The sequence below is a fragment of the Panthera leo genome, chromosome B3 (assembly GCF_018350215.1).
Source record: "Panthera leo isolate Ple1 chromosome B3, P.leo_Ple1_pat1.1, whole genome shotgun sequence".
NCBI classification, from domain to species: Eukaryota; Metazoa; Chordata; class Mammalia; order Carnivora; family Felidae; genus Panthera; species Panthera leo.
This window is the reverse complement of record NC_056684.1, coordinates 133924336-133950832: the sequence shown is the minus strand read 5'-3', so window position 1 is coordinate 133950832 and position 26497 is coordinate 133924336. Positions and strand designations below refer to the sequence as shown.

The 26497-nt window shown below is 51.9% G+C and overlaps 1 protein-coding gene across 1 annotated transcript in view; it reads left to right on the top strand.

Moving 5' to 3' along the window:
• The window catches only part of CCDC88C (coiled-coil domain containing 88C), a 129537-nt gene that overhangs the window by 39076 nt on the left and 63964 nt on the right, over positions 1-26497 (top strand). Inside the window, exon 4 of the mRNA XM_042944099.1 lies at positions 13946-14015. Within this exon, the coding sequence (XP_042800033.1) occupies positions 13946-14015 (70 nt within the window). The remainder of the gene's footprint in view (positions 1-13945; positions 14016-26497) is intronic.

Below are 26497 nucleotides of genomic sequence, written 5' to 3'. Positions count from 1 at the left end.
CCTCACCCAGAAAGGCCCAGTTGGTCTAATTGAAGGCCATTGTTTCTGCCTCTGTCCTTTAGGGACCCACAGTCGGGCTGTTCACATAGAACGCATGCCAGCCTAGCTCATCCGATAGAACACTGAGTGAACCCCTCCTCGTACCACACCCTGGGCAGCTGCAGGGAGGAAGATGGTCCAGATCCCCACCTTGGGGACCCCACAGCCTGGTATGGAGGCTTTGCAAGTGAAGATGGTTTAGCAGAGGGAGCTCAGTCTGCAGCTTTATAATGAGTGACAGAGAAATGCTGGTCCCTTCCTCTTGTCTCCGCAGCATTTTATACCACAAGCGTGTTACAGCATGTTATTACACCAGGCTCTACCAGGGAGTGCCCCCGTGTCTTAATTCCTAGCTCAGGCTGACCTCACTGATCGATCGTGGCACTCTCTAACTCCGAGCCCTGGCCTCAGAATCCTTCTCAACACAGCGCTCCAGATAGCCACCACTAGTCACCTGTGCCTGGTGTCCAAGGCTCAAAAGCTTTAGAACCCCTGTGTCCTGGTGAGTTGCTCATGTGACATTCCTGTGCTGCCTCAGGCTTCAGAATGGGGAGTCTGACCCCGGGAGTCCACTGCGGGCACTGCTGGGAATGGCATCACAGGTTAGGGTGGACCCCTGCCAGTGTGCTTCACCCTCCGTGGGACTGCACGGTGTGTTCCAGCCACAAGACTTGCCCTCTTGCAAGACTTGCCTGTGGCTGGAATTCTCTTATTCCACGTGTCCATCTGGCTCACACCCTCTCTCCACTCATGTTTGTTCAACTATCACTTCATGGAAGGGCTTTCCTTTGGCTACGTGTCTGTAATTTCTTTTTCTGTCACTCCGAATGGTCTTACCTTGCTGATTTTTCTTCTCCACACTTAGTATTTCTTGGCACGTGCTTATAATATACTTATTTACCTCTTGATTGCCCTCATTGACTGCAGCATCCCCAGCAATCAGAAATATTTGATCGGGGTACCTGGGTGGTTCAATCAATGGTTCAATCAATTAAGTGTCTGACTCTTGATTTTGACTCAGGTCATGATCTCACAGGTTAGGATTCTCTCCTTGCCCTGCCGCCTCCTCCCCTGCTCACACTATCTCTCACAAATAAATAAACTTAAAATATTTGTTGATTAAACAGATCCTGTGTTGGCAAAGAGCCAGCCAGTGGACCTGGGATACCGCCTGCCGGTTAGGACTGGCTTACTGTTCAAAAGCCAGTGTTGCTTGCACTCTGCAAGAAGGGCGAAGATGTAGTCAGTGACCTGAGGTTCTGAGGCCTCTGTTCTCACCAGACCCTTCCTCCTGTGGTCAGTGGGTTTGGGTCAGCCAGCAGCTGGTGACCATCTGTGGGCAGCACGTGCAGAGGCCTGGGGTGGTGGAGGGGACAGTTCAGAGATGAGCACCTTACAGCACCCCAAGACCCTGAGGTTCCCAGTCACATCGAACTGACTATAGGGGTGCACGCCCTGGGGCTCAGGGACACAGAGGAGGAAGTGATGATGTCCAACCAAGGAATTTGGGTAGAGGATGGCACTGGAGGTGAGTGTTGCAGAGTGGGGGAGATTGCATCAGGTGTTGGGGGGAGGGGGCGTGCATTGAGCCACCACCAAGCCCTTGCCCAGCTGCCTTGAAGCTGATACCATCTGTTGAGATTTTCGCTTCCTGACGAAATGTTACTCATTACAAACTCATTTCTTAACCTTCCTCCTCCCCAGTTTTTCAACTGTGTCCTGAGTTGCCCTCCCCCAGTTTCCTGCTATAGAATACATTTTTGGTGATAGGAAAATAAGAACCTTTCAGAGTTCCTTACTCTCTAGATGAAGTCTGGCCATGAGTGGCAACCTCCCTTAACGATGCGAAGTGACCAGTGTTTATAAGATTTGTTTGCTTACACCATCTGTTTCTCTGTTTCTTTGCTGTTGTGGTGGTTGTTCCCAGGTGGGTTATTTGTATGATGGGGAAGGCCTCTGATGATCAGACGGATGTAGCAACTGCTACTGTTTTTGGAAGATTAATTTTTAGAAATGTTCTGCTTTTAGTAAAACGGGCTAAGTATGCTCCCCCCCCCCCCCCCCCCCCCCCCGCCCTTAGGTCACTTAACATGGATTTGAGGATTAGTTTTCAGAAATCCTGAGGAGTAAATGTGTTCTCCCCGTTTTACTTTTCTAATAACGTAGAGTTATTCTAGTCAGGTTCCCTCCAAATGCAAGGATCCTGGCATTTTTGACCCAGTATATCATTTTGTCAATGTGTCTCATTTAATTCACAGAAATCCCTCCTCTTGGAGCCAAAAGTCACCTCTTTGTAACTTGTACCGTCTGTTTCATCTGCAGCTTTCTGGGCGAGGGAGGCAGTAGTACAGGCCTACCTAGCTCACTTCCTGCTGTGGAGAGTTTGCATTTCCACCTTTGCCGGTCTCTGTCTCGGAGGCGCAAATTCTGTCATTTTGCCTGAGGCAGGCATCACTAATCAACCAAGCAACCCGCCCCCCCCCCCATGCCCAGGCATCACTAATCAACCAGGCACCTCTCTCCCCATCCCCCAGGCATCTCTCTCCCCATCCCCCAGGAATCACTAATGTACCAAGCACCCCCTCTCCCTATACCCCCTCCCCTATAGCCTAGGCCTGCCGTGAGAGTTCTCAGCATAGCACCTGCCAGGCCTTGAGGGTTGAAACCTCTGCCAGCCTTTGCAGTGCCTATCATCGTGTGTGCTTTTCCTCCAGCGACTGGAGGGAAGAGAGAAGTGAGAGCAAGGGAGTAGAGGTGTCCAGGTGTTCCTATTCAGTCCTTTCTGAAGGAGCCAGAGCAGTAGAGAGGAAAAAGGGGTGGAGAGGATTTCTCCATTCCCGAGGACCTCCAGGGTGAACTCCCACACCCACCTCACTGTGGCTGTCTTCACTTCTGGTCTCTGCAGGCCTCCTACATGTGTGCATCCTAGAACTGTTCTAAAGCGGGACCCTTGAAGCAGGAGGCAGGCATGTGTTCTCCCTAAGAGTGTCTGGGGCCTCATTACGTGCCAGGTGCTGTGCTCAGTCTCCTGTGGGTTAGGTGTGATGCCCCCCCTGCCCGCCCAGCCACCTGGCAGGAGTTGGAGCTGAGTCCCAGCGGCAAGAGGCTGCTGGTGGGCCTGGTTTGGGGACTCCAGAGCCACTGCTGCCACCGCAGAGCTGAGTACGGAGTGCATGCCGGGGGCCCCAACTCCCTGAACAGGGGTTCTGCTGCTTCATCCTGGACCGGGCCAGGAGGTGGGATTCCAGTGCCCGTGTTGGACACAGGAAGTGGGGGTGGGGTGCCTTTTGCTTCTTCCTTTGCCTTTGTTGCCTCCTTTCCCTGCCATCAGCATGATCTGCTAGGCATGTGACATGCCTGGGGGGCACCTGTGCCTCTCTGTTCCATCGTAGCTCAGTGCCGCCTCTTCCTGAAAGCCTTTCTGGGTGACCCTCTCCCGTGTGCTCCTCAGTTGAGATGCCTCTCATCTCCGCTGTTAGGGTGCCAAACTTGCCAGCAGGTCGGCCCCCTGCCAGGCGGCAGGCTCTTCAAGGACAGAGCCCGGCCCCATGCGCACACACCCTGGGCACCCTCACTGCTCTTGCACGTTTTGTTGAGCTTGTCTTTCTGTGTATTGTAGATTTGAGGACAGAAGTCATCTCTGTGTAACTCCCCTCCCCCCACCACACACACACCAGCACACCACCTGACACCTGTTAGGTACCCGGAAATACAGTGGTGTCCAAAAGAGAGTGATCGGCTGTCCTTCTATTCCCCCTGCCCTGGGGAGATGGGTGTGGAGGCCTGGCTGACTTGGATGCGTTGGTGCCTTGGGTCCTGCGACGCTCACGCTCTGGGTTGGTCTTCCCTCCCTGCCTTTCCCTGCCCTCACAGGTCCCAGCAGGCTGCCACCTGCTGCTGGAGGCTTCCAAGCACTCTGTCCCCTCCTGCTCAGACTTGTACCCTGGGAGCGAGGGAGCTGGTACAGCACTGTCAGGAACGGGTGAGGGCTGCTAGGGTGTGGCCCCTGCTCCAGCCCTGCCTGGGCTGAGTGATGGATGCAGCAGAATGGGATACAGTGGATGCGTAGACACCCAGCAACTTGCTGGGACAGGGGAGGGCCGCACCCCTCCCGCTAAGCTCTGTAGGCGTGCCCAGGGCAGACGGTGCCTGGGAAATCAGCCTAGGGCCCCCAGCTGCTGGGGGTGTAGGGGAGCAGTTTGGGTCCCATGGACTGGTGGTGTTGGTGGCTCTTCTAGCCTCCCTCCCTTACACACATACCCACGCACACCCACACTACACCCTGGCCAATAGGTGGTCTGCCTCTGAGCCCCACACCGTCCTTGCCTGCTGATCAACAGAAATGTAGACTCTTCCAAGAAGCTGGGACACAGGGATTCTCCAACTGCTGGTCCACAGCTGTAAGATCCCTCACTGCCATGAAGTAGGGTTTCTTGTGTCAGCCCCGAGCACTGATGCTGTTGATGTTGCTGAGGAGAGGACAGGGCGGCCCTGAACCACTCTGGGCATTGAGTGTGAGGACAGGACCACCCCTCCCTCCCCCGAGCCCCTCCTGGAGCATGGTCCTGGGTGTAGGAGGCACCCAGTAGACACTGATGAATGAACTGCTCTCCTTGCCATGGTAGAAAGAGCTCCGGGGTGGAGGCAGAGGAGACCTGGCTTTCTAGACCCAGGTGTGATGCTGCCCACCGCCCCACCCTGTGATTTTCCTCTCTGGGTCTCAGTTTCCCTGCTCTGTAGGTAATCTGGAAGCCTCTTGCAGTCTTAAAAGCTAGTTCTCACCAGCCCCTTGATGCTGGCCGGGATCTGTCAGCAAGTCTGCATGTCCGTCTGTTGGTCCATCTGGAGCCCTGTGCCCCTCCCCCAGCACCTGTGGCTGCTGATGGCTTTGCTGCAGAAGTTCTCCCCTAGAGCCCAACCTTGGCTGCTGGTGACAGGCTTGTGTTTACCATGTAAAGTGGCTCTCGAAACACCATTTATGGGCAGAAATTCTTCTCAGAGGAGCTGAACGCAGTGCCCTGCCCATGCTTCCGGGGCTACCCCACCACCTTTTTTTGGTCCATGGGCTCAGAACAGGCACTTACCAGCATCAGATAAGACGGCTCCTGCTGCAGAGCAACCCCAGGCGTCATACCAGCCCTAAAGGGAAGGTGACAAACGTCTGTGGGGACATTTGAGCATCCTGCAGTCCCGTCCCTTGTTGGGTTTCCCCTGGGTTCTTCCGGGACACATGGGCACTTGCCTGTTTTCAGAGTTGGCAGTCCTGAGTTAGTGACCTGATAAAACTGTGATGTGCTCCTCTATGCCAGCACGCTGTCTCCTTTCCCAATTCCCCTCCCCCAACTTCTGAAGGAGCCAGACATCCCTTTAGAGGTGGTCCTAGTCCTGTTACAGATGAGGGTGTGGCTCAGAGAGGGACTGTGGCTTTCCTGAGGTCACACAGCACATAGCTTCTGCCCTCATGCAGTGGTGATTGAGTTTCCAGGGGCTCCTTCCCACAGGTCTCCTCCTCCTCCTCCTCTATCGAAGGAAATACTGTTTTCCTTTCTGCGAACAAAGAATGGTGTTGTTTGTTTTTGTGAACAGCCACGAGGGCAAGCAGCTACAAAGCGTTCAGGGGCAGGCGGTTCTTTCACGACGTGATAACCACGGATGGCCCAGGTTGGTGGCTTTACATCGCTGGGTCCTGAGATGCAGCGTGGCCTAGTTAGGGGAGCCAGTACTCTTGGGCTTGTGTGGATCCGGACTGGTTTCAGGCCCTGGGGACCCCAGGATTAATTGAAAGGAGTTGGAACAGATGGATTGAATCTATCAGCAGCTTTACGTGACAGCCTCTTAACATAAAAGCACTTCATTACCCACTCATTTTGCCAGGGCTCACTGCCCCAGTGAGAGGGAAGGCGGCCGGAGCCAGAGCCCCTTGTCCAGATGGAATTACAAGCACGTGGCCCCATGGGCTCAGGCTTTGAACAGGCGGCTGAGGATAAATCATCAGGCTTACGTCTCCTCCCAGCAGCTACGTTAGAAACTCGTGCTCTTGGCTGTGGTATCCCAGAAAGTGGGCTGTGGCACCTGGCTTTGGAGTCTAGTCCCTGTTGCTCTCAGATTGGGTGATATCATGGGAGGCGTGATCTGTCGGGGTGAGGCCAGCAGACTGTCGGTACCAGGCATCACCATGGAAGGTATGAGGCAAGCCTCACCCGTAGAGAGTGCTCTAGTGTGAGCCACGGGGAAGCTGGCGTGGTATGGGGGAGAGCTCGCCACGCAGACTGCCAGTCTTGGCCCTTGCTCTGGACCCCACGTGAAGCCCTGTTACCTGCCCTGTGCTGTGGTTCCCTCAGATGGGAAATTCTAGTAATTCTTGTCCTGAGCACCTCTTGTGAATATTGGGAGAAGGAAAGAGATGGGGCACTTTCTGTGGTTGGGTGTATGTTTGGCAAGGTCAGGCAGGGTTTCTGGCACTTTCTGTTTTGACTGAGGAGTCCTGAAGGGCGTTAAGGAACCCCTCTTGGCCAGATGCGGGTGGGAGGTTTCAAGGTGTGGTATGGAGGACTGCTAATTGATGACATGAGCACAAACTGTGTGGTGTGTGTGCAGAGGACCCCTGGAGCCAGTCCCTGGCTCTGTAGGTCTCTCTGCGGTGCTCTGTGAGTGTCTCATTGTCGGGTGCCCAGAGGCATCCCACCCGTGTGAACCCCAGCTAAATGCTCTGCACTTCCTGGATGTGTTCTTGCTGTGGGGTTTAGACATGTCACCTCTTCTAGGGCACTGGAATAGACCCTGAGAACATCAGAATTCAGGTGATACCTTTCCTGTCTGAGTCATTTCTGTAGTGTTGGAATTTTTAAATACCCTTGTTCTGCTTCTCTTTGCTCATAAAATGATCGTATTTAGGAATTAACAATCAGAAAGCATGGTGTACCCAAACCAGCATTACAAATTGATGAGGAGATGTTTTAACTTTTGCCTACATCTGCAGGCTGTTGAATCTTAAGGCATGTGGCAGCCGATTTTGCCAAGATTCCAGGCAAAGACAGTTGAGTTACTTCCATCATGGTGGTGGAGCAAAGCAGATGGTTTTTAGGACTTGGTTCCCCGGTTAGTGTGAGAGAGAGAGGACACCTCTTCCAAGAGGATAATTTTTTTTCATCTTAATATAAATGTTGAGGAATATTTTCTGATCAGTCTGATTTTCTGTCAGCTGTCACTGTTAGCAGCTTTTTGCTGCCTTTGGGGAGTTGATGAAGAAGGCAGAATGTGAAAAGGCCACAGAAGAGGGCAAATGAAGCCTTAAGAATTCAGGGGAAAGAAAATCGTATGTGATTAAGGGCATCAGTGGTAGCTGCATAGAGGAGGTGATGATTTCTGTGAGTTTCGGAGGATAAATAGGATTCTGACTGGTAGTAATTGAGGCTAGGGGTATGTGAGGAAGATTGTGCCCCAGGAGGAACTGCAGAGTATGTACAGTACAGGGTAACCAAAGGCTTGGCTTGTTGGCCACATTTAACAGTTAATATATTTTTGGGCTTTCTCCCCCGCCTGTGGAACTCCTAAGCATTCTCCGTAGCCCAGCTCAGAAGCCGCCTCCTCTGGGAAGCCTTCCCGGACTTGGTTGTGCTGTGCTGCTCTGACTGACACCTGTCCTTTTGCGCTGTGATTTTCTGCCTCTCTGCCTTTCCATTCAGGCTGAGAGTTCCCCACTCACAGCACGGTGCTCAGTATGTATCTTTGGAATATCTGAACCCCAGTTCTAAAGGGGTGCTGGGTGTATGCTCAAAGCTGATAACACGCGTGTCTGATTTTCAGTATTGGCTCTGAGAACGTGGACAGGTCCACAACAACACCCTGTTTCTTTAGCCGTGTGGAAGGCATCTTTTGCTGTCTGGACTGGCCAGACCTCCTTGGTAATGATCTGGATGCCTCTGCTCGGTGATTGTCTTAATTTTGCTGGGATTTCCCCTCGTTTACTCAGCATCCTCTCCCATTTAAACCCCTCGGAGGGGGAGGGGGTGGTGTCACTCATGGGCCTGAAAACTTGGCTTTTAGTAGCATTTATTTGGTCTTCCTGGCACCATATCAAGCCATAAAATTCAGTTTGATTCTGGGGGAGAGAAAAAATTATTTCAGCAGCTTCATGAAATCCTTGTTCTTTTTTTAAAAAAATTTGTTAATGTTTATTTTTTACGGGGGGGGGGGGGCATGAGTGGGGGAGGGGCAGAGAGAGAGGGAGACACAGAATCCAAAGCAGGCTTCAGACTCTGAGCTGTCAGCACAGAGCCTGATGTCGGGCTTGAACTCACAGACCATGAGATCATGACCTGAGCTGAAGTTGGACACTCAACTAACTGAGCCACCCAGGCGCCCCAATGAAATCCTTGTTCTTAATCCTGTAGTCCCACTACACACGTGTGTTTCTACCCCAGAACTTCTCCAGGACCTCGCATTTCTTCCACCAGGGGAGAAAATGACCTTTCTCTTTGAGCGGGCACAGAGGTCCAGATGGGACCTGGCAGGCTTGTAAGCCTTTTCAGTGAGGCCTCTGCATTGCCTCGGGTGGTAGATGGAACTTTTCTGGGACCCCTAACCTGAACCTTCAAGGGGCTGATGCTCTAGAGCCCACCCCTTCCCCAGGCCTATAAGTCAGCCCTGTCCCCATCCCTGGCCAGGTCGCCTGGGTCCTGCTGGCTGGTGTCTGCTCTTCCCAGCTGGGGGGGGGGGGGGGGGCATGTTTTAAAACATGGGAATCCATTTCATTCATCTTGGATACCTGATGAGTTGTCTCAAAGGAGGTCATTTTTGTGAACCTGTCCTTTCATGGCTTACTATCTGATGAATAGATGCTGCGGACTGTATGTGTGAGAAGCCATGTGGGTTAAAATACCATAGATATGAGCACATTACAGGCCCTTTAGAAAATACTGGAAAACTTGCTCTTGTTCTGACAATACGAGTGAAGAATGTGGTGTCATTCTGGTACATTCCCTTTGAGGGTTTCTTTTTCTTTTTTCAACACCAGTACTGCACATAGAATTGTGTGTCCTTCTATTCACTGAGGCATCTTGTGTTCTAACCAGGACCACCTACCCATCGGTAGCCTCAGTGTTGAAGTGCTACTCCCGTATCACACCGACTCCCCCTGCCCACACCATACTTCCTTTCATTTGTATGTTGAGGTTTTGGTAGGGGTGTGTTAGGGTCTCCGTTTAATACTCTGCTGTTGACAGTTGTGCAGTAGACAGTTTACCAAGAGTTTGGGGTATGTGCACTTATTCCCAGAGGTAAGTTTGCAGGGACCTGAGCTGAGTCCCCTGTTCCTAAGCCAAGGGTGGGGTCCTGGGAGAAAGCCCAGGCTCACCTGGGAGCTTCCGGGACATTCAGCTGCGTGAACATGGTTGTGTGGGTGCAGTGTGCATAAGTCCTGAATGGGGACTGGCCAACGTGGAATTAGGGGCCCCAGCTCCCACAGAACCTAACAGTTTAATCGAGTGACTGGACAGACGCAGAAATTGAGCCGCATCTGCAAGCCCCTGGGAGCTGAGGGTGGGGAGGTGCATGAGGAGGAGGGTTACATCAGGCCCTGGGCCAGAGGAGGTGGATTGAGGCAACCAGGGGTGCTTGGGTCCATCCCGGGTCCCTCCCAGCCCCTGCTGTGCTGCCCCAGGCCTCCCACTCCCCCTCGCTGTGTCCTCCTGCCTCTAGCAGGACAACCCTGTCCGTAGAGCAGTGACGGAAACTTCCAGATCTTTTCATCCTAAGACTTTGCCCTGCTGACAACCCACCAAGTGCAGGCGTTCAGGACACTTTGCAGCCTCCCTGGGAGGAGTGAGGTTGGAGGGAGCTTGGGGGGGGGGGGGGGATGGCCGGTGACAGTAGGGAGTGACGAGGGTGCAGCGTGACACTGTGGAGCCAGCCCGAATTGCCACCTGGGCCCCGAGGTGGACTCACAGACCAGCAGGACCAGTGTTTGGCCACGGGCAGTGAAGCCGTGCCCCTGGGTGCTGCAGTGTGGTCCACAGTGGCTGCTCGCTTAGTTGTCCATTGTGTGTGTATCCAGGTGCCTCTGGAATCTGTTCATCCCCATCCTCCCATCGTCCTTCCTGTCACTACCAGCACCCCATTAACTGGAGCCCAGAATGGGGCTCCCACGTCCCCGTGGTTTCCCCCCACTGAGTACATTTGTACTTGTCAGGAGAGGTTTCTGATGGGAAGGAAGCCTTTTCCTTGCACTCAGCTTCCTGGTTCTGTTCTTAGAACTTCTCCCCACCGGTGACTTCTGAGAGCCAGGCCACGTGCCCTGGGTCACCTCCGGTGGCCGCTGCCGCTGGAATCCGGAAGCTGGAATCCGAGGGTGGGTGAGTCTCTAGGCTTGTTGACAGACACCATGTGCAAACACAGATGCAGCCCCCAACCCCCAGCAACTGGGGTGACAGACGCTTCCAGGAGAGTGTCCCCTCCCCGTCCCATTCTCCCCTAGCCTGTAGGGCTCACAGCCCTGGGAGGAGCTTCGGAATTAGGATGAGATTCTCGCTCCTGGACTGACAGCCTCGCTGGTTGGTGTCCCCTAGGTTCTGTCCCCTTTTTACATTACAGAGCACTTGCCCCGCCTCTGCTGCCCACGACACCCACCCTCCTTTCGTCCCTTCTTGTGACTTTTCCTTGAATTTGTTTACAGCAGTTCCCCATGGGATCCTTCCAGGACACAATTAGGGCAGCTTCATTTATGAAAAGGAGCATCTGGGGTCCCCCTTGCATCTTCTATTAGGATCTGGGAACAAACTTAGAGGGGGAATGGGGAGGAGAAGGAAGAGGGACAGAATCTACCCTGGATCTCGGTATTTAACCCTTACCCCACCCCAGTCCCTCCAAAGGGTGGGGTCTCAGGAAGGCTGCACCCTGACCCTGACTCTTCCCTCCTGCCCATCAGGCCACACGGATGGGGTGACCAGACAGAGGCTGCCCTTGTCGTTCATCATTTGCCTCGGGATGTGGCAGTGGCCTTTGCTTCTGCTTTTTGCAAAGGCCTGGCTGGTGCCAGGAGGGCTTGCTGGCACATTTGAGGGCTGCTCAGAGCACACCACTGGGCTAGTGTTCTCCGTCCTGGCTCTTGCCCACCCCACGCAGCCAGCCAGGGTGTGACCAGGTGCCTGCTGAGCCGGCCAGTGTCAGCTGCGGCCTCCACAGTGGCTTTCTGTTCTGAGTACCAGGCGGGAGGGTCTCCTCGTCAGCAACCACCTCACGTCCCCACTAGATGGAGGGCCTGGCCTGTCGCCTTGGAGGCCCTGCCACCCCGGCTTTCCTCAGGGACTGATCTCTGCCGAGTCCCCTTGTCACTGGTGTCGGGGAGTGTGACAGCTGCTGGCCACATGGGGCTGTTGGGGCCTCCAGATGTGGCTAGTGTGACTGAGGAAGTGAAAGTTTAATTAAATTTAAAAACTGATACTTGATTCAGTTATTTAGGAAAACTTTTTAAAGTGTGTTTGGAACATCTTGGGGTGTGTGAAACTACTTTTGCAGATCAAGTGTTTCCAGTGAGAATTTAGCATCCGAATTGAGATGGACTTTGAGACCAGAGACTATAGTATGAAAAGAGAATGTAAAGTATCTCATTCATGATTTTATGTTAATTATGTGGTGGAATAATATTTTGGATATATATTGTCTTAAGGCATTATTAGGATATTTTCATATAAATACACCTTTTTAAAAAATCTTTTTTTAAGACGGTTACTAGAACATTTGAAGTTAATTTGTGTCTCGCGCTGTATTTCTCTGACCTTGCTGCTTCTATCTTGAAGCCTGCTTTTGCTGAAAATGTGATTGGTAGTCCTTGGCGGGGGTGGGGTGCGGTTGGGGAGATGGTTAATGTCTCAGGAGTGCTTTGGGCCCCAGGATTCGATCTTGGGAGACCCACAGTGTGTTTTGAAAGGAACAAATAAAAGATATCTTCTGTTCCTAAAGCATTACTTCTTGATTGCACAAATGACCTATTTCTTGTGGGAAAATTAGTACTGATTAGACAAAGTTAAACATGCTGCTTTGGAAGGGGAGTATGTGGGTGTTCTAGCAATATTTCCGAGCAATGCTCCCAGCAGTCTTCTGCTGAGCTCATCATTAGCATAGAAATACCACTTTGCGTCATTTCAGAGTCCTTCAAGATGCTTTCATGTTCTGTATCTCTTATAAACGTAAGCACCCCGATAATAGCGTTAGCACTCCGGACTCCTGGACGGTGGCAGGGCGAAACCAGCCAAGACTCCAAAAGGGACTATAGCTGGTTGGACAGTGATAACAAGTAAATCCGCCAGAAGTTGGGCTGCGCACTTGAGTTTACCGTTGGGGCAGAGCAGGGACTCTGCGCCAGAATGGGCTAATCTGGCCTGGAGTCCTTCCTTTTGCTGGATGAGCAAGCTGGAAAGTGGATTTTGCTGATTTTACTGTTGATGTGTGTTTTGCCCCAGGGTGGGACTGTGGAATCCTTTGGGGTGAGTGCATTCAATTAAGAGACCGTGTGTGTGTGTGTGTGTGTGTGTGTGTGTGTGTGTGTGTGGACTTCTTTCAAGCCCTGAAGGCGGGCTGAGGCTGCTACATGGTTCACACTTCTGTCCAGCACAGGTATTTACAACTAAGACGTGTTTGAGAAAACATGAGGATCTCTGATGTGGTGACCTGTGACCCCATCATTGAGTGGGGGAGGGGCCTGGTGTGTTTGGGTCCACATCCACTCCCCCCAAGTTCTGGTGTGGACAGGAGCCATAGAAACAGTGAGGGGGAGATAAAATCATGTTTTTTTGAAACATGTTTTGAAGGTGTTTATATATGTTTTTTGAAGGTGTTGGCCTCTTCAGGCATGCCTGCCAAGGCTCTCACTCTAATCTGATGATTTGGACATCATTCTGGGGTGTTCAGCTGGACCCTGTGGGATTAGGGCATTGTGTGATTGTCCCTCTTGTCTCCATCAGTGCTAGCTGGCAGTATACAGAATACAGAGACCCTCGTGTTGTGCAATAGAGTGACTCTGGAAAAAAAGCTGTCTCACTGGAAACATTTTTAAAAAGGCCTAAGAGGAGCTTTGTTGGTGAAGTTTCTGTAGTGACCACTTTTGTAAGACCAAGAATACCTAAGAAACCTATCCCCTTACTGGTCTTCTGTAAAATTAGACTTTTATCTTCTGATTTGTGAAGAACCAGGTACATCTGGGCGGGGGAGGCAGACCTGCCCTGAGAAGTGTTTTGGGCAACATGAGCGGTGGGTCGGAGCCGGCACACTCCCAGGGGGAGCTTGTTAAAGACCCCAGACACGGGGCCATGACTGATGGCTGGTGCCTGGGCCTCCTTTCAAAGCCCCTTGGTGTGAGGGCCAGAAGGCGGCTCATTTCCGCGCGCTGCCTCTAACGGTGCAGATTAGCTGTGATTTATCCCCTCTCCCAGGGAAGCCAGTGTCGTAAAGGAGAGAAGTCTCCTCATTTACAGCTTGTACCAAAGGCCTGCTGAATGCTAGGATCCTGAATCATCAGGTCGTGGGGACTCAGAAGCATCTCTGTAATCTTTACTCTGTACTTTTTTTTAATTGCATGAGCAGACCATAAAATAAAAATAAAGACATCTCTTAAAAAGAAGCCTACACCTAATCCTCTATCCTAGCATGCAGTAGATCTTTTTCCCGAGGTTTCTGTACATATGCAAGCATGACTTTTATTTGTTCATGAGCAAGGCTGAAGTATAATTAACTTTGACTTTTCACGTTTATTTGTATTGTAAATATTCCTTCCTATTCTGTAGGATCCTTCATAGTTACCATCCAACGGCTGCACGTTTTGTCCAGTGACTTGATAAACTGTAATTTTCTTAATCATTCTTTACTTTTGTTTCCTGTTCTTAACGGTATCTTTTCCCCTTTGTTTCTGTAGGAAGTTCTCCAGCAGCTGATCGTAATGAATTTGCCCAATGTTTTGATGATTGGCAAAGACCCGCTGTCTGGTGAGTGGAAGCTGCCCCCTGCGGTGCCCGGGCAGTGCCATCGGCTCTGAGCAGCTGCTGGAGACAGAGCTCTGGCTGCCGGCTCAGAGCCACCACAGTGACAACACGTGATCATTTTGGTGCGATTTTAAAGGGTGGTTTATTACTCTGAGGCATTAAGCCAAGAGCACGTTTTCTTCCCCTTTAAGAATGAGCCCTCCCAACCCCTCATATGCAAGTGTGGAGGCAGGCGAGGCCACTGCTTTGTCAGGCTTAGGCGCCTGAGCCGTAGGCCAGACTTGCTGGGGGTCTCTCCTTAGTAAATGTGGAAGCCACACCGTCATGGTATTGTGGTATCTATTGGCAAGAAAGTTAAGAACCTTTTGAGCGAACGGATGTCCCTTCCGCTGGATTGTACTACACTTTGATTCACACTGTGGTGTATCTCTCCAGCATGTCCTGTTTTGTATCTGTTTTCATACCTCCCACATGTCTGTGGAGCCCGAGAGGGCAAGGTTTCTAAGTCCCAGGCTTGGACACTTGGTGTGCCTTTGAAAGACTGAATGAAATGTCCTCCATTGCAGAAAATCAGAGCTTAATTCATACCTGCCCAGCTAACTCACCGGGAGAGTTAAACAGGCTGATGGATTTCTTCCCTGCCACAGTTGTGTGCCTTGACCTGCACCCATGGCTCATGGACATCAGCTCGCCGGCCCCAGGGACAGTGCACTAGCTGGCTGGGACTCGTTCCAGCGGACACTTGGCTAGCGTAGGTCTCTGGCCTCCTAGAAACAGGTGAGGGTCCAGGAATGCAGGAAGGACCCCACACAGTAGAGGCTTCTACAGAAGGAACCGAAGCTTTCCTCTGCAGCATCTCCTCTCACCCTGCTCCCACTGGAGTCTGGCCGTCCTTGCTCCTGCCTGTATGACATTAGCTAAAGTTGCCTGCAGACTGAAGGAAGAGTACACCGAGTGACCAGCCCAGGACACTTCTTGTAGAGAAGTTGTATTTTAGCACCGTGGCCCTTGGCTGCAGCAGCATCTGGGGGCACCAGGTCGGGGGCAGCTGAGCATCAGATCACTTTGCTCCTGGCGAGTGTCCTCCTGGGCCCCAGCTGGGTGGTGCATGTGCCTTTTCTCCACATGACCTCCCATAGTCTTTAGCACAGCTGGCCATGAGCACTCACGGCCTTGCATGATGGCTTTGCAGAGGCCACCCAGGCCCACCGGGTGGCTCCTGGCAGCGAACGCCCTTACCCACTGGGTGTGTCGGTAACCGGGGCCTTTGGTTCACTTTGCCCCCAGCTCTGCCTTTGGGCCGTTCGCGTTTTGGTTTGATTTCCTGGTTCCCCCACATAGAGGATGCCAGCCACAGCCCCGGGCCCCAGGGACAGTCGGCGCTGTCATATTTCTGTAGTAACGTCAGGAAAGTGGGGGTCTCCTTCGCCGAGCAGAACTGTCCTGACGTATTCGGGGGCCGGTCTTACAAGGGAAGAGAGATGCCTGTGGGAGGCTGGCTGTGCAAGCTTCGTTCTGCTCTGGAGGCGGCCACGTAAGGCGAAGAGGCGGGCCGGGGGAGCAGGAAAGAAGGATGCTCCCTCCTTGAGCCCTTGGTGAGCCTGCCATGTGCTGGGCGTTGTGTATGTATTAAAACGTGGAAATCAAAGTGTGCTTCCGGGGTGTGGCTGTGCCATCCCGTTTATAGGTGAGAAGATGCAGGCCCGTAGAGTTTAAGTGATGAGCCCTCGGTCACTCAGCCCGTAAGCAGACCCCGGAGTCTGAGCTCCCCATCCATAGCACACACGGACATGTGAGGTTGGGCCAGTGTTCAGCCGTTTTGACCTACAAAACTGGCAGTGGCAGATGGCTCAATCTAACCTGAAACTCCTCCCACTCCCCCACCCAGCCCCCCCATCACCCCGGCGTGCTGTGTAGCTCACCCACCTTCCTCTGGGTACCCCTTCTTTTCCCTGTCAGTGTCCTCTCTTCCTGCTGCTGGCGGGAAACCTGTCCCCTGGAAGCCCCTTCACCAGGTTCCTCCTCACCCTGGAACCCTGGCCCCAGCCTCCCCCTCGGCAGAGTTTCTGTTCCAGCCTCTGAACCACAGGGGCCAAGAGGTTGTCCACATGTAGAGACAACACAGGCCCCCACTTCAGGTCCAGCGCTGAACAGAAACATCCAGGTGAGGTGGACGCTGACTTTTTCTTGAGACGGCTTTATTGAGGTATAGTTTGCATCCCATAAAATTCACCCATTCTGAGTATACTGTGGGGTGACTCTCTGTCATAATCGTGTAGAGTCGTGTGACCTTTGCCATAGTTCAGGTATAGAACGTTGTGGGGAAGCTGCTTTCCAACTGTGACAGGTGCGTGGATTGTCTCCAGCACAGAAAAGAATCTGTACATGTCACTCAAAAGGTTGTGTCCCCAGCTCTCAAGGAGAGGTTGGAAAGAGGCCGCGAACGTGGGCCTCGCGACAAGCCGGGAGGGCTCCCAGGCGGGGTCTTTGCGGGCCGTGCACAGAGACCGGTTCTGGCTCATCACGGCACTGGCGGCCTGGCCGGGAGCTGGGAGCTGGGCACACGCTTGGGTAGGTTTTGACGGAAGTCCCAGGGGGCCTCCGGGAAGAGGGAAGGTTGGCAAGAAGATGCAGAGGCCTATTTATGGAATGGTGTCGTCTGTTTTCAATTAAAAAAAAAAATAGATGAGTGAAGCATTTGGGGTTTGTTTTTGAATAAAGCACAAAGTTGCTTTCTGTTTTGGGTGGTGGCCTGGAAGTGGGTTTGGAAGGTGAGAGGAGCGCTGTCTTTTTACTCCTCCTCGCACGTCGTAGGAAGATGCCTGTGCTCTTTTCGGCTCACGTGGACACTGTATCGTTAGTTATAACACATCACAGTTTGGGGTTGTTGTTACTGTTTTTTTGGCAAACGCGTCTCAGTGGAGCCAGGGGCCGCGGGCGGGACAGAACCCAACAGAGCATCCAGTCCCAGTGACACCCATCCTGAGACGCCAAACCTTTGTCCCCTTGCTCTGACCCCAACAAGGGAGGTGTCATGACTTCTGTTATGAGATTTTTTTCTGTGTGTCTGACCTGCTGTGCCTGCGCCCGTCAGACAAAAGGATGTTCTCTTTTTTCTGCCTTGGGTGGGATTCGAGAACTGCTCAGTAAATGCGAAAAAGAACTTCTCTCTCTCTCTCTCTCTCTCTCTCTCTCTCTCTCTTTCTTTTCTTTCTTTCTTTGTTTCTTTGTTTCTTTCTTTCTTTCGAGTGCAAGCCAGGGAGAGGGGCAGAGAGACAAAGAGGGAGGGAGAGAGACAATGAATCATAAGCAGGCTCCATGCTCATGATTGGAGCCAAAACCCAAGAGTTGGACGCTCAACCAATAGCCACCCAGTTGCCCCAAAGAACTTCATATACTTTAAACTGTTGTTAAAATCTCTCTGCAGTGGGGCGCCTGGGTGGCTCCATCAGTTAAGTGTCCGACTCTTGATTTCGGCTCAGGTCGTGATCTCATGGTTCAGTTGATGAGTTCGAGCCCCACATTGGGCTCTGCAGTGGTAGTGCAGAGCCTGCTTGGGATTCTCTCTCTCCTTCTCTGTCTCCCCCTCCGCCCCCACTTATGTTCTCACTCCCTCTCTCAAAATAAACAAACTTAAAAAAAAATCTCTCTGCAGTACCTGCCCCTCTGGCCCCAAATCCTCATTCTCTCTTCTTTAGCTTGAATTGCCACTCTGGATTTTCTCTTTAATGGCACGATGTTGTGCAGCTGTCTGTCACCTGGGTGCCAGTCCCTTGGGAAGCGTCTGTCCAGTACCTCATTACTGTGGACCCCACTTGTTGGAGCCCGGCTGGGGTCTCGCAGGACTCTGCTCTGAGCCCCTTGCTCACTTTTACATGATGGCTGTGAGCAGGAAAGCCTTGCCCTGGTGGCTCCCACCTTGTTCTGGTGGCTCCCAGGGCTGGGTGTTGTAGGGTGTCCCTTTGTTTTGTTTCTAGTTGGCTAAATCCTGACCTCTCTCACCCACACTTGTTTGTCAGGCAGGTACCTCGGCTGTGCCTTCGCAGCACCTGAGTTCTTCTCTCCTCTTGCCACATGGCCACCCTGATCTCCCACCCGGCTGCGTGCCAGAGTGGCTTTGTGACACCTGCCTGGCTCTGTCCTTGCCCCTGGTAGTCTGTCCTAAGCACAGCCCCTGGTCCTCTTAGATACACGCCAGTCAGGTTGTGTTACTTTCTTGCCCCTTCCCTCCTGGCGCTAGGGTCTGCGCAGTGGCTGTTCCCACTGCCTGGCACGCTTTTCCCAGACACAAGTCTTTGCTCAAGTGCCCCTCCCGACCCCCTGTGTCCCCAGGCCAGTCCCCTCATCCTGCTCTGCCTCCCCCTTTCCCAGTATTTATCACCCTCCAGTATCATTTATTTTTTCATCTCTGTTGCGTTGCTTACCCACCCCCACCCCCAGGATGTAATTTCTCATGAGGACAGGAATCTTTGGGTTTTTTCTTCTTCTTGCCTCCCATCTATCCCAAGTGTCCACAGCAGTACCTGGCCCATAGTAGGTGCTCAGTAAAGAAAGCATGCCTGCTGGAGACCTACCTTTATCTCCTCCTGTCCCCACTTCCCTTCCTTCAAGCAAGTGCGGCTGACAAGTGTTAAGCACATGCTCTCACAGATGCAAAAGATCAGATGTCAGTGGTCAGGGTCAAGTGGAAGTCCATCTCTGCCCAACACCATGTGTGTGTGGCTCCGCGAGACTGGAGATGATGCGCTGGAAACTGCCCTCACCCCACCAGCTTGCCAGCCGTGCATCCATTAGGGACATTTACATGGTTTCTCAGAGTCTGTTCTGGAAGAAGTCATGACAACCAAGAGGTGATGATGTCTGCTTTATCTGTTAAACGAGGGAAGGTTTTTGGTCACACCTGGACCAGCTCCCTGGTCCCCTCAAGCTCTGCTTTCTCAGCAGCCAGGCCTGTCACCGGGCCACACAAAAAAAAGGCTGGATTCGTCTGACAGGAAGCCAAGGTGGTAGCAAATTAATTTCTCCGATGAATCATTCAGCAGTCATGCTGGAAGAGAGCATTGTTTGTCTTCCAAGGTTTGTATCCAAGTGCAGTAGTGGTTTTCTGACTTGTAAATGGCTGATCCCACCTAAGACGCTTAGAGTGGAAGGAAGGGAGCCATGTTAAGTTGGGAAACCCAGCTCAGAGAGGAGAGGGAACTCCTTCAGAAGCATATGGCTTGATGGCCCCGTAGGTAAGAGACGCATTTGTCACTGTTAAGTTCTGCAGATGGATATATACGTGGGTCATCGGGGAGTGGCCACCGTCATCCTTCAGCCCGGTGCTGCGTGGATTTTAAACACAAGGCAAGATACCCGGGTCCGTGGAGGGGCTGTCCCCATATCCTACAGAGTGCTGTCTGTGAATACAGCTGGAACACTTGAGGATAGCCTTGGGGATTCCATTAATTGCTATTCAGTGGGCTGGCCATTGGTCTTCTGTTTTCTCCCTGTTCTGGTGCTCACTGAAGGGCTTCTAGTGACCGAGAAAGCACCTTGATGAGTGGGAGCATTCTGTGCCTGCAGGTGCCATAGCTTCCTCCCAGTTCATGCAGGCCTCTGTTCTGATGGAGGAAACCAAAGGGCCAATTTCTGCCCCTCCCCCACCCCCATAGAAGACTAGAATGGCCCTGCACCCTTGCTTTTTTGAGTAGGCTACCCCTCGGCCAGAGGCCCACAGAGAAGTTGAGCCCGGCCCTCTCCTCCAGCTTTCATTGTCAGATGCCCACCACGCTGGGTCCAGGGCCCCTGGAAACAAGGAGGCTGTTTTTGCTCAAGAAGCCCCCAGTCCGTGTTGGGGGAGGGAGGATAGGAAGACCGCGTTGGTAACTGTTGGATCTTTTCCAGGGTGAGAAGTGACATACGTGTGCTTTCCATAAAATGCAGAGCGGATGATGAATTCTGCCAGGCAGGCCGGGAAGACCTCCTGGAGGAGGCTGTGTGTGGCAGAGCAGCAGAGGAAAGGTGTCCTGGGAGGGAGAAGCCCACAGGAGTGGAACTGTGTTGGGAATCCCATGAGGGGCATCTGTCCTCAGGACACTAGGAGGAAGCTCTGTCCCAGCCGAAGTTTACTTTTCAAAGGCTGGAGGGAAACTCCTGGGATCAGTATTTAACCCTTGCAGTGTTTGCCTGCTCTCCTGTCAAAGGCATCCCCAAAGTGCTTTTCAGACCCCGTGGAAGCCTTGCCTCCTAGTCCACACGGCACAGCTCTGCCTTCTGCAGACTAGCAGGAAGCCTGTGTGGGCTGTGTGCCTGTGGCTTGCTCCCTGCAGCCCGGGAAGAGGGCCCAGAGCTAGGTTTGTTAGGAACAGTCTTCTTGCCCCAGTGAGTGTTCTCTTAAAGATCTCGAGGGTTGGCTTCCCTCCCCCGCCATCTCCCTGCGGTTCTGCCCTCCCTAGTGCCGCCGCTTGCCGGGTGACCTGGTGGCAAGCGTCCACCATCGGGGGTTAAAGGGAGATTTCTGGTGTTACTTCTCTTAACCTTATTTTTTTTTTCATTTCTCCCTCACTGTAATTTTGTTCTTGTGTGCACATATTTTTATTTTTGTATTTACGAAAACCTCAGGTTCTTTATTATTTTTTTATGTTTGTTTATTTTGAGAGCGTGAGGGAGGGAGGGGCAGAGAGCGAGAGGGAGAGAGAATTCCAAGAAGGCTCTGCCCTGTCAGCACAAAGCCCAACATGGGGCTCGATCCCACGAACTGTGAGATCGTGATCTGAGCCGAAATCAAGAGTCGGACGCTTAACCGACTGAGCCACCCGGGGGCCCCAAACCTCAGGTTGTTTAGACAAAGAGGGAAGAAGTAAGTGAGCAAAGGAGAACCAGCCTTGTAGCCATTTGGATCCTGGTGACGCTCCCCGTTCTGTCCTGGAGGGAGCAGGCTCAGAAGAGCATCCAAGTGTGGTTGCAAATGGCGAGGCTACGGCCTGCTGCTTTGCTCCTGTGCTGCTTGCTGGATCCGGAAAGGAGTCTTTTGGTCCATCGAGAACGCCGGGGTTGCTGGACACTTGAGCTGAAAGCCAGCACTTTGCTTTTCCAGGAACGTGAAAAGCTTGGTTAACACGAGGCACAGGCGGGTGTTAGAGCGCAGCCAAATGCCGGCCTTCGGAACAGCCCTGGGATCTGCCTGGATACCAGCCTTTGTTGAGTAAACTTCTTAGCGATGGTCTGTACACAGAGACGGCTCCCTGGCTGTGGTAACCACGCCATGGCTTCCAGCAGCACTGTTCCCTGTGGCCGTGGCTGTCCGAGGAGGAGGGACGAGATGTTGTTTGTGAAAGGTTCTTTATGGTCACTGATAGTATTTGGGCTTTGAGTTTTCTGCCTGGTGGTGGGGAGGAACCCTTCCCTTCCTCGCATCATCTCCTGCCTGTGGCACCCTCTCGCCTGCAACCAGTACAGATGCTGGGTCTCAAGCTGAGTTCTTGTGGTCAGATTCTGCTTTTCTTCTTCTTTTTTTTAATGTTTGTTTACTTTGAGAGAGAGACAGACTGTGAGCAGGGGAGGGACAGAGAGAGAGGGAGACACAGAATCGGAAGCAGGCTCCAGGCTCCGAGCTGTCAGCACAGAACCCGATGCGGGGCTCGAACTCACAAACCGTGAGATCATGACCTGAGCCAAAGTCGGACGCTTAACCGACTGAGCCACCCAGGCGCCTCTGCATTTTGCTTTTCTGATCTGTAATTGTTTGGTGCTAGGGAGAATTAGCTTTCCCCTGCTGTGGCCTGGGTGGGGGGGGGGGGGGGGGAGGGGGACAGGCAGGGAGTCCTTTCTGTCGGGCATGCTGTCTGAGGGGCTTGGGGTGGCTGTTTCAAAGTGTTCTCCCCAATCTGGGAGCAGCTGCCTCTGTTGCTGGGCAGACACCTCTTGTTGCCCACACCCGGCGGTGCTGGGGGATCCGGGGGTTGGCGGCAGGCTGGATTGGGGGGTGCACTGATGCCGGGATCAGGGGGCCACTGGTCGGCGGAGGGGGGGGTGCGTGGGAGGCCCCTGCACCGTTTGCACTGCCATGCGACTTGGTGCCTGCCACAGCCCACCTGTGATAACCATTTATTCAGTAACTGAATAAACAGATAGTGGAGTGCCTGGTTATGTTCCTGCCTGGTGGGGGCCCCGTGTGGTAATGTTCTGGGTGTTAGAAAGCTAGGTGAGGGCTTCCTAGGGGTCGCCCTTCAGCCAGTGAGGTATCATGTGGAGATGCCTGCTTCAGACCGTATGCACCGAGACAGGTAGGTGGGGGAGGTCCTCATGTGCCCACCCACCAGGAACTCCCCATCCATTCTGTTCCTCGGCAGTGCCTGCGGAAGGTGACCCTGACTGTTCAAATGATAATAAACCGCTGGTTTTGATGCAAGCCAGGTCCTCAGGAGGGCCCACAGAGCTGTGCTCTTGTGAGTGAGTCTCAGGATGCCATTAGACATTGAAGAGACATACACATGGGTCACGTTCAGCACAGCATTACTTTCAAATCAGTGAGACAGCCCCGTAATCATCCTTAGGAAATAACGTTTTTTTAAATAAGAAAGCACAGAGGGGTGCCTGGGTTGCTCACTCGGTTGAGCATCTGACTTGATTTTGGCTCAGGTCATGATCTCAGGGTCGTGAGATCAAGCCTCACATCGGGCTGAGCACTGGCCGTGGAGCCTGCTTAAGAGTCTCTCTCCCTCCGTCTCTCTCCCCAGCCTCCCTCTGCCCCTCTTCCCTGCTCGAGCACTCTCTCACTTTTTCAAAAAAATTTTTTTGTTAAACAAGAAACCAGGGGGAAACACAGTTAGTGATTGACTCTAACACACAGCAGAGGAGAGCGGTATAGAGAATTATTAAGAACAAATAGGTATATACGAATGCATAGTCTCCATCCCAGCAGGGAAGGAAACTGAAATTGTTCTCTATGTTCTACCCAGGGACTCAGTGTTAACTGTTAATGTCACTCACTCAATCAGCAGGCACTGGTTAAATGCCTGCACTGTGGCATTTGGGTCAGATGCTAAACGAGATAGAGTTCTGTTCTGGAAGGAGCTGTAACCCTCAGTAATGACAGTTTCAGGGGGCAAAGGGACGATAGGGAGTTAGGGCAAAGCAGGTGGTGAACAGCCCAGGACCAAATCTTAGTTCTGTGACTCTGCTGGTCTGAACCTGTTCTTGTTTGTAAAGTGGAGATAATGCTGTCCTTTGGGGTTAAATCAGATGACTGTGTGTTTTACTGAAAGTGCAGTAATGGCCCGTAGGCATGAAGGGCACGGGGTGGGGCGGGGGCAGAATTAACCTGAAAGGGTCCTCAGGTGGTGAGGGTTAAACCCTCAGCCTGGCTGGCAGTTTGCTGATCCTGGGCCCCTGTGGTTGTGGAGAGCTGAGTGAGCAAGACTGAGGAGTCAGTGTCAGTGCCTTTCTCTGACCCTGTCTTTGCAGGCAGTCACGGTGCCTTCTGACCTCAACAGAGCAGAGGGTGTGCAGGAGGGGCTCCGTCTTAGAGGGGACTGTTAGCATTCCTTTGCCTAAATCCCCACCTTCATACCTAAGTGACCAATAATCAATGACAAGGTTTATTTTCCATATTTAGAGACCAGGAAGTGGGAACATTCAGAGGGCTGCATCTTGGAGACTCAGAGTGGACCCAAAAAGGACCCTAGAGATCACGTACCAGGCACGGAAGACAGGTTTCGTTTCATGTGTCAACTTCTGTTGATTGGCAGGTGCTGTCCAGTGCTCTTTTCCGAGGGATTCTGAGGCCTCTCTCCAGGCTGCTTAACAAGGTGTTGATATTGACGAGCCACATGTACCACAGACAGGAGATTAGAAAGGGGATTTTCCAGCCCTGATCTAGCTCTGCCTCCACATTTTAGAGGGTCATGTACTTTAATTATCAAACTACACTTCGAACGGCACCTGGGTGGCTCAGTTGGTTAAGAGTCTGCCTCTTGATTTCGGCTCAGGCCATGATCGCATGGTTCGTGGGATCCAGCCCCATGTTGGGCTCTGTGCTGATAGTGCAGAGCCTGCTCAGATTCTCTCTCTCTCTCTCTCTACCCCCCCTGCTCGCTCGCTCGCTTGCATGCTGTCTCAGAAATAAATGAACTTACTAAAAAAAAAAAAAAAAACCCACTTCTATCTACCTACTGTCTATCTACTTCTATCTTTTGTCTACCCTCACACACATGCAATATCAGATAGTTTCCCTTCTGTTTTGGAAGCGGGTTGCTACAAACATCTAACTTTATATATAGCTTAGATCAGCATATGTTGATGTATTCTATTTCTGCTAAGGCCGGTGTGAGTTTCTCTGTGTCAGGACTGTAGGAAGCAGGTAGTAAAGGAAGGTTTTTCTTAGATTCAGCCATTAGCTCAGGCTGTCATGGGATTCCCCCTGGGGTTGTGGGTAGACGCAGAGGGTGTCGGATGTTTTTGACCCTCCCCCCTTGGTTGCCTGTGACTCACTCGGTAGAGAAATGAACATCACTTCATACCCTGCCCCCATTTCTCACTCTGAAGACCCACCCGTAACCACAAAGCATTCATAATTTGACAGACACCATGTTGCCTTACCTCTGGGCCTCTGCACATGCTGATGATCCCTGTGCCTGAGCCCTGGTTCACCTGCGTCTTACATCCCTCGTCATCCTTGGGTCTCAGTTCAGGGGTCATTTCCTCAGGAAGCCTTGCCTGATCCTTACTGCAAACTAGATGTCCTTCCTCTGGGTTTCCATAGCATTTATCAGCTTTTTAAAATTGCTGCCCCTGGTCTGAGCTCAGAGGACTGTGTTGATTCTGGTTCTGTTCTCAGCGAGCCTCCACCCCTGGGGGTGCTTGGGAGGGAGTTGCCTGCAGGTTTATTTCTTCTTGGCCTGCTTAAGTGTGTCACTGAGCCAGTCTTATTGGCAGGGACCCAGTACAGAGTCTTCGGGTATGTTTTGAAACTATTCAAAACCTACAATCTGGCAGATTTATGAAAATAGCAGTAGTTTGCCTTACTGTTGAAATCCTGAGAGAAATTGGGCATCAGCTTCCCAGGAGAAATGAAGGAACTTGTATTCTTCCGTTTTTTATTTTCATATACTTTTTTAACTTCACAGGAATCTGTGTAGGGGTAAATCACAGGATGCATTTATTTATTTTTTAATTTTTTAGAATGGGTTTTGTTTTTGAGAAAGAGCATGAGCGGGGGAGGGGGCAGAGAGAGAGGGAGACACAGAATCCGAAGCAGGCTCCAGGCTCTGAGCTGTCAGCACAGAGCCCGATGCGGGGCTTGAACCCACGAACTGTGAGATCATCACCTGAGCCAAAGTCAGATGCTCAACCGACTGAGCCACCCAGGCACCCCAGGATGCATTTATTATAAGCAAATGTTTGTATTCACTTAGCCTGGTGAGAATGAGCACAGCACTGGTTCATTTGAATGAGGGCAGGGGTGATTTTCCTGGTACCCTGTTCATTACCAAAAAGTTTATTTTAAATACTTTTTTTCCATGAGAATTTTTCTAAAACTCTGTCCCTTTAAAACCTTTCCCCCCTACTCTGTTCTAAGACTTAACAAAACAGGAATTGCATACTTCTCTAATAGGTGTGAGTGAGTGAATGAACGAATGAATGAATGACTCATGGTTGTCAAGGTGTGTAAGTGCTGGGTGCTGAGGGAACAGAACCTTTGTTGTTTTAATAGCCACAGAATGTAGTTTTGAGGCCTTGGCGTGTGTGTACATAGGGTTTCTGGTCTTTTCCTTGCAGTCACTGGCTTGTGCTCCTGCTACTGGCAGTGGGCGTGTTCAGTGCTTGTTCCCACGTTTAGTTTGCTCATCTGTTGCGAGCCAGGAAGATGGATCATCGGGGCTGTTTAAATTATTCTAGTGTATGATATAATGAAGGCCTTTGGGGCCTTCGCTGTGAACACAGTATGTAAAGATTCTCCGTGTGAACTCTGACTTACGTCTGGGCTAACAGGAGACCTTGCGAATGCTTTCCTCCTGTGTGTCCCTGCCGGTTATACGCCGGGCTCATGGCCCATGACAGGTGGTGAATCACTGGCAGTGGCTGGGAGGGGTCTGTACCTGTTCTATCCACCAAAGGTGTATGAGGGGCACTGGCTGGGTGTCTGGGGACAGAGGTGAGGGTGGTCACCTGGGCTGGATGCAGCACTGTTGCCAGGGAAAGATTTTGGTGAGACTGATTGTCGGCTTTTAATATTCAGGTGGGCATTTCCTTGTAATCAACACTAAAATTGTGATTGATCATCAGTTCAGCTTTAACGGAGAAGTGAGTCATTGTGGCCATCTATTTATTTATGTCTATGGATTAGACTCTTGGGACAAGTAAAAGGCCTCCAGTAAAAAAAAAAAATGTATGAAAGTCTGAAAATGTTCCCATTTCAAACACTGATGAAGTTGTGCACCTTACTAGCAAAGAGAAGGGCCTTAGCCCAGTACACTGGTGTACAGTGCCGTCAAAGCTAAGTG